The sequence below is a fragment of the Schistocerca gregaria genome, chromosome 5 (genome assembly GCF_023897955.1).
Source record: "Schistocerca gregaria isolate iqSchGreg1 chromosome 5, iqSchGreg1.2, whole genome shotgun sequence".
Classification (NCBI taxonomy): domain Eukaryota; kingdom Metazoa; phylum Arthropoda; class Insecta; order Orthoptera; family Acrididae; genus Schistocerca; species Schistocerca gregaria.
Genome location: NC_064924.1, coordinates 32,134,503 through 32,147,352, shown reverse-complemented (window position 1 = coordinate 32,147,352; position 12,850 = coordinate 32,134,503). Strand labels below are relative to the sequence as shown.

At 45.3% G+C, this 12,850-nt stretch overlaps 1 protein-coding gene across 1 annotated transcript in view; it reads left to right on the top strand.

Annotated features, from left to right (window-relative positions):
• Positions 1-435: 435 nt before the first annotated feature.
• Positions 436-12,850, top strand: part of LOC126273203 (lachesin-like) — a 138,412-nt gene continuing 125,997 nt past the window's right edge. The window contains exons 1-2 of the mRNA XM_049976747.1: positions 436-595; positions 10,750-10,917. Of these exons, the coding sequence (XP_049832704.1) occupies positions 436-595; positions 10,750-10,917 (328 nt within the window). The remainder of the gene's footprint in view (positions 596-10,749; positions 10,918-12,850) is intronic.

Sequence of the window (12,850 nt, the reverse complement as noted above, 5' to 3'; positions counted from 1 at the left end):
ACCAATATACAGAGACAGCACGTCATAAAGCATTACTGGTGAAAATGTGTGGCATAAAACATGGTTTCATGAGGTTACAATTCTTTCGGCAGATAACATGGAAGAAGTTGTGAGACATCAACATGACAAACAGATGCCCGAATCAACATGGTTCAAATGGTTCAAATGGCTCTGAGCACTATGAGACTTATCTGCTAAGGTTATGAGTCCCCTAGAACTTAGAACTACTTAATCCTAACTAACTTAAGGACATCACACACATCCATGCCCGAGGCTGGAGTCGACCCTGCGACTGTAGCGGTCGCGTGGTTCCAGACTGTATCGCCTCGAACCGCTCGGCCACTCCGGCCGGCAATGAACAGGAGCTTGTAGACTGTGGAGTGGTGTGCCTAAGAGTGCTACGGTCTTTATGTGCAGACTCGGCTGCGTGGAGCCATGTGGAGCAGCTCACCAGAACGGGGACTCCCCGCAGCTCGCAGGAGGTGGCCGGCCTCGCCAGCCAGCCATTGGCCGCTGAGAGTCTGCGCCTGCGCGTTCGCCGCCTGTCTCTGTGCAGCGCTCACTGTGGCGGTGGAGCCGTCGCCGCCTCAGCACGGTGAGTGAGCGGCCTGCAGCGTGCAGCGTGCGAGGGACGGGCCTGCTTGCCGCGCGGATGTTGAACATCTGTGTATGTGACTTACATTGCATATATGAATATATAAAAGTCTCTGCGGGTTTACGCTGTACAGCCCTACAGATGATCTTATCAGTGGTATTCAGCTGCATGACTTATCTTTGGTCCCAAAACATGTTGACAGGATTTACTGCATTGCTCATTCTCGCTTCACATTACCACACTAAACAGCAAAAATAAGAGAGTAATTGCACTTAATGCTTTTAAAACTAATGTGTGTCAGTTTAGTAAAGGAAATAAATACCAACAGGTCGTTTGCAACATATTTTTCTCAGCCAGCCTTATCGAAATCACCACCCTTAGAAATAGTGCGGAATCTTATTTTCCCTATGTGTCTGTACTAATAAGCCACGTATCTGACAATTTACGTGTTGTTCTGAATGTTCCTGAGTCACGCTTTAATTACGCCCTCTCTCCATTCCCCGTCCTGTGGGCTGTAGGTAGATCTCGATCTCACAGTGCGTCTTTTCAGACACTTAGTAAGCAGTAAACCACCGATTCCTTAAGGAACCGAACTTTCCTGTATGAAACAACCTCAAGCTTCTCTTTACAGCACTTAAAAGTGAATTAATACGTTAAATATTTGAATTAAGTACCTAATCTAAAGAAAGTTACAAAAATTTTGAAATTGTGTTTAAAGTTTACTCAGAGTAGATAAGTGCGCTCGTTATCGAATGTAGATGACTGCTTTCCACACACCTCGGTGTTCATGATGTCATTACTCCAGAACTATGTGTTTGATTTACAATGATAAAATTTCGTAAGGACATCCAGTGCTATGTCTGGATAGTGTCCGCTAAATATGTTGCGAATAGAGTTAGTAGCGGACAAGCAATAAATTAAAACGTCCTGTAGGATGCGCTAGTTTTTTGCGTATCTCAATGTTAATGACGACATACTCTGAGCTGTGTATCGGAGAATGATATGCACACATCAAAAAAAGGTTTCCATCATCTCGGTGACTAGAGTTCCGGAACCTGTACAGAAAATTGGATTAGAGAGCAACATAAACATCATTTCTGTCCTTCCCATTGCTAATGAAAACCACACATTGCATGTTGTACCACCATACAGCCAGACCTTCAGAGGGGGTGTTCCAGACTGTTGTACACACCGGTACCTGTAATACCTTGTAGCACGTTCTCTTCCACTGGCGCATGCCTGTATCCATCGTGGCATACTGTCCACAAGTTCATCAGGGCATTATTAATCCAGATTGTCGCACTCCTCCTGGGCGTTTCGGCGCAGACCCCTCAGAGTGGTTGGTTGGTCACGTCGTCCATAAGCAGACTTTTCAATCTATCCCAGGTATGTTCGATTGGGTTCATGTCTGGATAACATGCTGACCACTCTAGTCGAGCGATGTCGTTATCCTGGAGGAAGTCATTCACAAGATTTGCACGATGGGGTCGCGAACTGTCGTCCACGAGGACGAATACCTCGCCAATATGCAGCCGATAAGGTTGGACTATCACTCGGAGGGTGGCATTCACGTATCGTACAGTCGTTACGGCGCCTTACATGAACACTAGCGGCGAACGTCCGCCACACATAATGCGACCCCAAAAACGGCAGGGAACCTCCACCTCGCTGCACTCGCTGGACACTGTGTCTAAGGCATTCAGCCTGACCGGGCTGCTTCCAAACAGGTCTCTGACGTTTGTCTGGTTGAAGGAATATGCGACACTCATCGGTGAAGAGAACGTGATGATAGTCTTGAGCGGTCCATTCGGCATGTCTTTCGTCCATCTGTACCGCGTTGCATGGTACCGTGGTTGCAATGATGGACCTCGATATGAACGTCGTGAGTGAAGTTGCTCATATCGCAGCCTGTTGTGAACAGTTTGAGTAGAAACACGACGTCCTGTGGCTGCAAGAAAAACATTTTTCAACATGGTGGCGTTGCTATCAGGGTTTCTCCGAACCATAACCTGTAGCTAGTGATCTCCACTGCAGTAGGAGCCCGTGGGCGGCCTGAGCGAGGCATGTCACCGACAGTTCCTGTCTCTCTGTATCTCCTCCATGTCCAGACAACATCGGTTGGGTTCTCTCCGAGACGCCTGGACACTTTCCTTTATGAGAGACCTTCCTGGCACAAAGCAACAATGCGGTTGCTATCGAACCGCGGTATTTACCATCTAGGCATGGTTGAACTACAGACAACACAAGCCATATACCTCCTTTCTGGTGGAATGACTGGAACTGATCGGCTGTCTGACCCCCTACGTCTAATAGGCGCTGCTCATGCATTTTTTCTTACATATTTGGGTGGGCCTAATGACATCTCTGAACAGTCAAAGGGAATGTGTCTGTGACACAATACCCAGAGTCAATGTCTATGTTCAGAAGTTGTGGGAACTGATGTAAGACTTTTTTTGATGTGTGTAATTTAGAAGATGGATAACAGTGCTATATGTGAATTCTTTCTGCAAAATTTGCTGCGGATACGATTTTTTATAAAGAAGAAATAAATGAAAATGTCTTGTCTGATGCGGCAGTTTTAGTCTATAAGCAGCGATGATGTATAAGGCGAGGACTTTTCCTCAGTTTTTATGGAGGGCCATATCAGCAAGAAAAAGTTTTTAAACTTTTGAAATTATGTATAAAGTTTATTGCAGATCGGTAAGTACTGTCATTCTAAATACTAGTTGTATATAGTCTGGGTACTAGCACACTTTGTGCTGTGCATCCTTTTCGCCCCCATCCCTCTCTAGACAATAAGTAATACGTGTGCTTGGTTGAAAACAGTGAACAGATTTAGGTGGGAGAGTTGAACATTCTTGTATACATATATCTGTACACGAATACATCCAGTTTTTTAATTATAGACATTCATCCCAACAGCTATGTGATGGTGTAGAACAAAAGTAAATGACCGGCCTGGGGGATGTTTCCAGAAAAAGATTTTCACTCTGCAGCACTTGTCCGCGAAAGGCAAATGGTCCCGAGTTCGAGTCTCGGTCGGGCACACAGTTTTAATCTGCCAGGAAGTTTCATATCAGCGCACACTCCGCTGCAGAGTGAAAATCTCATTCTGGAAACATCCCCCAGGCTGTGGCTAAGCCATGTCTCCGCCGTATCCTTTCTTTCAGGAGTGCTAGTTCTTCAACGTTCGCAGAAGAGCTTCTGTAAAGTTTGGAAGGTAAGAGACGAGATACTGGCAGAAGTAAAGCTGTGAGTACCGGGCGTGAGTCGTGCTTCGGTAGCTCAGATGGTAGAGCACTTGCCCGCGAAAGGAAAAGGTCCCGAGTTCGAGTCTTGGTCGGGCACACAGTTTCAATCTGCCAGGAAGTTTCATATCAGCGCACACTCCGCTGCAGAGTGGAAATCTCATTCAGCTAAAAAATAATGTTGATGGACATCAAATCTTTCCAGCATCAAATACAAGAACTCACGCATACGTGATACATTTTTTCACAAACTGCTTCTTCCAAGAGGGAAGAGTGGCTACGAGCAACTATAGACACAACTTATTATGAACACAAAATAGGAAATCTTCAACAATAAATGGAAACGACAAGAGATTAAAGCTTTTTTATATATCTTGTTTAAATCCTGTATTTAATATCAATGTGAACACAATAAAACTAATTGAACAAAACTTTCTGACGTACAAAACACAATCTGCATCCAATATTAATGAAAGAACTATAACCTTCAAAGCAATCAATTCCCAAATTTACTTCCAATTTGCAAAGGAATTTAATTACAAATGATGGGCTTCCATTGGGATCCCCAATATCAGGAACGTGTGCAAACATATTCATTAACTCTGCCGCAGTTGGATAAGCAGCTGCAGCAGAAAGACGTATACTCCTAGCTCACTCATTTGTTACATAGTTTAATTCTTAATTTATTTGCGTGTTTTTGGTACTTGCATTGTTTAATTCATAAATTTCGGGCGTATTATAGTATTTGAGAGTTGTAGCATCGCGTTTTTAGTACCTGAATAGTGTAAACTCGCGTAGACTCCTTCCGCCGCCAAGCAGTTTGTCAGCAGTGCGCAAGTAGCAGCATTACTGCATTTACTAGGCACTCTTGTATTTTAATAACCGTTTAAATTTTGTGTCGATTAGTTTATGCTCTCTGTAGATAAGTTCAGACGTTCTTTGCACAATAGTTTTTAGCGTGGATAGGGACTGCAACTCCTGTGTTCGGATGCAGGCTGAGTTGGCATCCCTTCGCTCCCAGCTTCACGCAGTGTTGGCTTCGGTCACACAGCTTGAGGCTGTTGCCAATGGGCATCACTGTGGTGGTCTGGATGGGGGTTTGTCGGGGACGGCAAGCTCGTCCCACGCATCTCCCGATCGGACTATGGTTCTGGCTGCACGGGATACTGCCCACATTGAGGCTGATCCCTCACCTGTGGTAGAGTGGGAGGTTATCTCGAGGTGTGGCAGCGGGCGAAAGACATTCCGGAGGGCTCAACGGAAGGCCTGTCCAGTTTGTCTAACGAACCAGTTTCAGGCTCTGTCTCCGGATGATACTGATCTTCGGCCAGAGATGTCTGCTTGTCCTATTCCAGAGGTTGCCCCTCAGTCTGCAAGATCCGGGCAGTCGCAGAGGGTGGGCTTACTGGTAGTTGGCAGCTCAAATGTCAGGCGCGTAATGGGGCCCCTTAGGGATATGGCAGCAAGAGAGGGGAAGAAAACCAATGTGCACTCCGTGTGCATACCAGGGGGAGTCATTCCAGATGTGGAAAGGGTCCTTCCGGTTGCCATGAAGGGTACAGGCTGCACCCATCTGCAGGTGGTCGCTCATGTCGGCACCAATGATGTGTGTCGCTATGGACGGAGGAAATCCTCTCTGGCTTCGGGCGGCTATCTGATTTGGTGAAGACTGCTAGTCTCGCTAGCGGGATGAAAGCAGAGCTCACCATCTGCAGCATCGTCGACAGGACTGACTGTGGACCTTTGGTACAGAGCCGAGTGGAGGGTCTGAATCAGAGGCTTAGACGGTTCTGCGACGGTGTGGGATGCAGATTCCTCGACTTGCGCCATAGGGTGGTGGGGTTTCGGGTTCCGCTGGAGTCCACTACACGCAGCAAGCGGCTACACGGGTAGCAGAGGCTGTGTGGAGTGGACTGGGCGGTTTTTTAGGTCAGATGGCCTCGGGCAAGTACAGAAAGGGCAACAGCCTCAAAGGGTGCGGGGCAAAGTCAGGACATGCGGGGACCAAGCAGCAATCGGTATTGTAATTACTGTCGAAGCTGCATTGGTAAAGTATCGGAACTTCAAGCGCTGATAGAAAGCACCGAAGCTGAAATCGTTATAGGTACAGAAAGCTGGCTGAAGCCAGAGATAAATTCTGCCGAAATTTTTTCAAAGGCACAGACTGTCTTAAGAAAGGATAGATTGCATGCAACCGGTGGTGGCGAGTTTGTCGCTGTTAGTAGTAGATTATCCTGTAGTGAAGTAGAAGTGGATAGTACCTGTGAATTATTATGGGTGGAGGTTACACTCAACAACCGAGCTAAGGTAATAATTGGCTCCTTTTACCGACCTCCCGACTCAGCAGCATTGGTGGCAGAACAGCTGCGAGAAAATCTGGAATACATTTCACATAAATTTTCTCAGCATATTATAGTCTTAGGAGGAGATTTCAATTTACCAGATATAGACTGGGATACTCAGATGTTGAGGACGGGTGGTAGGGACAGAGCATCGAGTGACATTATACTGAGTGCACTATCCGAAAATTACCTCGAGCAATTAAACAGAGAACCGACTCGTGGAGATAACATCTTGGACCTACTGATAACTAACAGACCCGAACTTTTCGACTCTGTAAGTGCAGAACAGAGAATCAGTGATCATAAGGCCGTTACAGCATCCCTGAATATGGAAGTTAATAGGAATATAAAAAAAGTGAGGGAGGTTTCTCTGTTTAGCAAGAGTAATAGAAGGCAGATTTCAGACTACCTAACACATCAAAACGAAAATTTCTGTTCCGACACTGACAATGTTGAGTGTTTATGGAAAAAGTTTAAGGCAATTTAAAATGCGTTTTAGACAGGTACGTGTCTAGTTAAACTGTGAGGGATGGGAAAAACCCACCGTGGTTCAACAACAAATTTAGGAAACTACTGCGGAAGCAAAGAGAGCCTCACTCCAAGTTTAAACGCAGCCAAAATCTCTCAGAAAAACAGAACCTAAACGATGTCAAAGTTAGCGTAAGGAGGGCAATGCGTGAGGCGTTCAGTGAATTCGAAAGTAAAATTCTATGTACCGACTTGACAGAAACTCCTAGGAAGTTCAGGTCTTACGTTAAATCAGGAAGTGGCTCGAAACAGCATATCCAGACACTCCGGGATGATGATGGCTTTGAAACAGAGGATGACACGCGTAAAGCTGAAATACTAAACACCTTTTTCCAAAACTGTTTCACAGAGGAAGACCGCAGTGCAGTTCCTTCTCTAAATTCTCGCACAAATGAAAAAATGGCTGACATCGAAATAAGTGTACAAGGAATAGAAAAGCAACTGAAATCACTCAACAGAGGAAAGTCCACTGGACCTGACGGAATACCAGTTCGATTCTACACAGAGTACGCGAAAGAACTTGCCCCCCTTCTAACAGCAGTGTACCGCAAGTCTCTAGAGGAACGGAAGGTTCCAAATGATTGGAAAAGAGCACAGGTAGTCCCAGTCTTCAACAAGAGTCGTCGAGCAGATGCGGAAAACTATAGACCTATATCCCTGACGTCGATCTGTTGTAGAATTTTAGAACATGTTTTTTGCTCGAGTATCATGTCGTTTTTGGAAATCCAGAATCTACTCTGTGGGAATCAACCTGGATTCCGGAAACAGCGATCGTGTGAGACCCAACTCGCTTTATTTGTTCATGAGACCCAGAAAATATTAGATGCAGGCTCCTAGGTAGATGCTATTTTCCTTGACTTCCGGAAGACGTTCGATAAAGTTCCGCACTGTCGCCTGATAAACAAAGTAAGAGCCTACGGAATATCAGACCAGCTGTGTGGCTGGATTGAAGAGTTTCTTACAAACAGAACACAGCATGTTGTTATCAATGGAGAGACGTCTACAGACGTTAAAGTAACCTCTTGTGTGCCACAGGGGAGTGTTATGGGACCATTGCTTTTCACAATATATATGAATGACCTAGTAGATAGTGTCGGAAGTTCCATGCGGCTTTTCGTGGATGATGCTGTAGTATACAGAGAAGTTGCAGTATTAGAAAATTGTAGCGAAATGCAGAAAGATCTGCAGCGGATAGGCACTTGGTGTAGGGAGTGGCAACTGACCCTTAGCATAGACAAATGTAATGTATTGCGAATACATAGAAATAAGGCTCCTTTATTGTATGATTATATGATAGCGGAACAAACACTGGTAGCAGTTACTTCTGTTAAATACCTGGGAGTATGCGTGCGGAACGATTTGAAATGGAATGATCATATAAAATTAATTGTTGGTAAGGTGGGTAACAGGTTGAGATTCATTGGGAGAGTCCTTAGAAAATGTAGTCCATCAAGAAAGGAGGTGGCTTACAAAACACTCGTTCAACCTATACTTGAGTATTGCTCATCAGTGTGGGATCCGTACCAGATCGGGTTGACGGAGGAGATAGAGAAGATCCAAAGAAGAGCGGCGCGTTTCGTCACAGGGTTATTTGGTAACCGTGATAGCGTTACGGAGATGTTTAGTAAACTCAAGTGGCAGACTGGGGGATGTTTCCAGAATGAGATTTTCACTCTGCAGCGGAGTGTGCGCTGATATGAAACCTCCTGGCAGATTAAGCCATGTCTCCGCAATATCCTTTCTTTTAGGAGTGCTAGATCTGCAAGGTTCACTGGAGAGCTTCTGTAAAGTTTGGAAGGTAGGAGACGGATACTGGCAGAAGTAAAGCTGTGAGTACCGGGCGTGAGTCGTGCTTCGGTAGCTCAGATGGTAGAGCACTTGCCCGCGAAAGGCAAAAGTCCCGAGTTCGATTCTCGGTCGGGCACACAGTTTTAATCTGCCAGGAAGTTTCATATCAGTGCACACTCCGCTGCAGAGTGAAAATCTCATTCTGGAATCTGAGTTTTGTCAAATTCGCTTATCTCAAAGGTCTTCCCCATTTGCAACCCATATCTGCTCTACGGCGATCCACCTTCCGTGCCTGCTCCGCTGACATACGTTCGTGCCCGCGTGATGCCACCTGAGATATCCAGAATCGCAGTGGGCAGTGGTCATAATGTTTTGGCTTCTGTTTCACAGAGGAAGACTGCACTGTAGTTCCTTCTCTAGATTGTCGCACAGATGACATAATGGTAGATATTGAAACAGACGACAGAGGGATAGAGAAACAATTAAAATCGCTCAAAAGAGAAAAGGCCGCTGGACGTGATGGGATACCAGTTCGATTTTACACAGAGTACGTGAAGGAACTTTTCCACCCATCTTGCAGCGGTGAACCGTAGGTCTCTAGAACAGCGTAGCGTTCCAAAGGATTGGAAAAGGGCACAGGTCATCCCCATTTTCAAGAAGGGAGTCGAACAGATGTGCAGATCTATAGACCTATATCTCTAACGTCTATAAATTGTAGAATTTTGGAACACGTATTATGTTCGAGTATAATGACTTGTCTAGAGACTAGAAATCTACTCTGTAGGAATCAGCATGGGTTTCGAAAAAGACGATCGTGTGAAACGCAGCTCGCGCTATTCGTCCACGAGACTCAGCCGTAGAGACGGGTTCCCAGGTAGATGCCGTGTTTCTTGACTTCCGCAAGGCGTTCGATACAGTTCCCCACAGTCGTTTAATGAACAAAGTAAGAGCATATGGACTATCAGACCAATTGAGTGATTGGATTGAGGAGTTCCTAGATAACAGAACGCAGCATGTCATTCTGAATGGAGTGATTTCAGGTGTGCCACAGGGTAGTGTCGTAGGACCGTTGCTATTCACAATATACATAAATGATCTTGTGGATGACGTCGGAAGTTCACTGAGGCTTTTTGCAGATGATGCTGTGGTATATCGAGAGGTTGTAACAATGGAAAATTGTACTGAAATGCAGGAGGATCTACATCGAATTGACGCATGGTGCAGGGAATGGCAATTCATTCTCAATGTAGACAAGTGTAATTTGATGCGAATACATAGAAAAATAGATCCCGTATCATTTAGCTACAAAATAGCAGGTCAGCAACTGGAAGCAGTTAATTCCATAAATTATATGGGATTACACATTATGAGTGATTTAAAATGGAATGATCATCTAAAGTTGATCGTCGGTAAAGCAGATCCCAAACTGAGATTCATTGGAAGAATCCTAAGAAATGCAATCCGAAAACAAAGGAAGTGGGCTACAGGACACATGTTCGCCCACTGCTTGAATACTGCTCAGCAGTGTGGGATCCGTAACAGATAGTGCTGATAGAAGAGATGGAGAGGATTCAGTGGAGAGCAGCGCGCTTCGTTACAGGATCATTTAGTAATCGCGAAAGCGTTACGGAAATGATAGATAAACTCCACTGGAAGACTCTGTAGGAGAGACGCTCAGTAGCTCGGTACGGGCTTTTGTTGAAGTTTCGAGAACATACCTTCACGGAGGTGTCGAGCAGTATATTGCTCCCTCCTACGTATATCTCGCGAAGAGTCTATGAGGATAAAATCAGAGGTTAGAGCCCACACAGAGGCATACCGACAATCTTCCTTTCCACGAATACGAGACTGGAATAGAAGGGAAAGCCGATATAGGTACTCAATGTACCCTCCGCCACACACCGTCAGGTGGCTTGCGGAGTATGGATGTAGATGTAGATGTAGAAGTGTACTGCTTGCTCCTGCTTACATCTCAAGAAAATAGCACGTAGGTGAAACTGGGTAAATACGAGTCAACGCACAGAATTCGTTCTTCTCGTGGAGCATTGGTGACTGTAAGAGGAAAGGGCGGATATGGCAGTGGTAGTCAAATAACCCCCCCGCTTGGTGCCGTTATGTAGCTTACGGAGTTCAAATGTAGACCCTAGTTACCGGAGCAGTGACGCTGTCAGAGAACTTTTGCAACACCCTCGGTGCAGCTGTGAAGTGCGCGGCCGTTGCTGCGGTGACAGTGCTCGCCGTGTTGCAGAGGAGGGCGGCGGCGAGCAGAACGCGAGCTCCGGGGCGGCGGCGCTGCTGGTGGCCGCCGCGCTGGACGACGGCCTGTCCGACCTGCGGGACCTCTTCTGGCCGCTCAACGACTCCTGGCTGCTCGACGGCTTCGACGACTTCGACCACGACCACTTTGAGAGCGCCGGTCAGTACACGCGCGCTGCCTGCCACGGGCGCTGCCGTCTCTTTACACAGAGGTGCCACTGTTTTTGTTGTGGTCTTCTGTCTGAAGACTCGTTCGTTGCACCTCTCCCTGCTACTCTATCCCGTGCGATCCTCTTCATCTCCGAATTATACTGCCACCTGCATCCTTCTAAATCTGTTTACTGTGTTCATCTCTCGGTCTCCCTCTACGATTTTTACCTCCCCCCTCTCCCTCATTGATGTCTCAGAACGTGTGCTATCAACGGACTCCTTCTTTTTGTCAAGTTGTGCCACTAATTTCTTGTCTCCCTGATTCCATTCAGTACTTTCTTATTAGTTAATCTACCCATCTAATCTTCGACATTCTTCTGTGACGCAACATTTCAGAAGCTTGTATTCCCTTCTTGTCTAAACTACTTATCGTCTATGTATCACTTCCATACATGAATGCACTCCAGACAAATACTTTCAGAAACGACTTCCTGACGCATAAATCTATGTTCGATGGTATACTTCGGCCATCGTCAGTTATTTTGCTTCCAAAATTGCGAAACACATTTACTACTTTAGGTGTCTCGTTTCCTAATCCTTAATTTAATTCGACTACATTGCATTATCCTTGTTTTTCTTTTGTTGATGTTCATCTTATATCCTTTTTTTCAAGACAATGTCTATTCCGTTGAAGTGCTCTTCCAACTCCTTTGCTGTCTCTGACAGAATTACAACGCCATCCGGAAACATCAAAGATTTTATTTCTTCTCTCTGGACTTCAATTCCTACTCCAAATTCCTCTTTTGTTTCCTTTACTCTTGCTCGCTCAGTATACAGACTGAATAAGACTGGGGATAGGCTACAACCCTTTCTCATCATTTTCTTAACAACTGCTTCCCTTTCATGCCCTCGAAACTCGTGACTGCCGTTTGGTTTCTGTAATTTCCCTAAATCGTTTCAGGCAAATGCCGGGATGGTTTCTTTGAAAGGGCCCGGCCGATTTCCTTCCCAGTCCTTCCCTAATCCGAGATTGTGCTCCGTCTCTAATGCCCTCGTTGTCGACGGGACGTTAAACGCTAATCTCCTGCTCTTCCTCCGTCTGGTTTCTGTACAAATTGTGACTCGCATTTCGCTCCCTGTGTTTTACCCCTGCTGCCTTCAGAATTTCAAGTAGAGCGTTCTACTGAAGATTTACAACAGCTTTCTGTAACTCTACAAACGCTATAAGCGTAGGTTTGCTTTTCCTTAACCTATCGTCTAAGATAAATCGTAAGTTCAGTATTGCCTCTCGTCTTTCTACATTTGTCCAGAATCCGAATTGATCTCGCCCGAGGTCGGCTTCTACCAGTTTTTCTACTCTTTGGTTAAAAATTTGTGTTAGTATTTTGCAACCACTATTTATTAAACATGTATTTGGATAATTTTCACATCTGTCAGCAACTGCTTCCTTTAGAATAGGGATTATTGCAAGGTCTCGTATGGTTCTGTAATTGTTCTGGTCACTTTTCACGTGAAATGCAACCATTAATTCCCCCTCAATTTTCTAAAATAAATGTATCTAATACGTAGGTAGCCACTGTGACCTAGAAGTTCAGAGACTGAAAAATCAGAAATTATGTACAGCTCAATGATAACATACAGTGTACACCATTTTAAAATTTCCACTTACAATTCAGTCAACGAAGACCATAAAAGTTCGGATGATGGAAAAACTATGAGTAGTCGAAAACGTTTGTCGGATGTTGGGAGGGAGTGGTGATAGCAACATCGTAAAAACCCCTACCGCTGAGGTGTTCAAATTTCCCCTCCTTACTAATCGGTTAACAGCGTAATATGACCGTTATAGCGCATGTCTGATGAATGTGATTTTCGATGAAGCTGTCGTCGTCGAAGAAACTTGATCCATTACTGGAGAGAAGTGTAGAAGAAGTAGTTACAGTGAA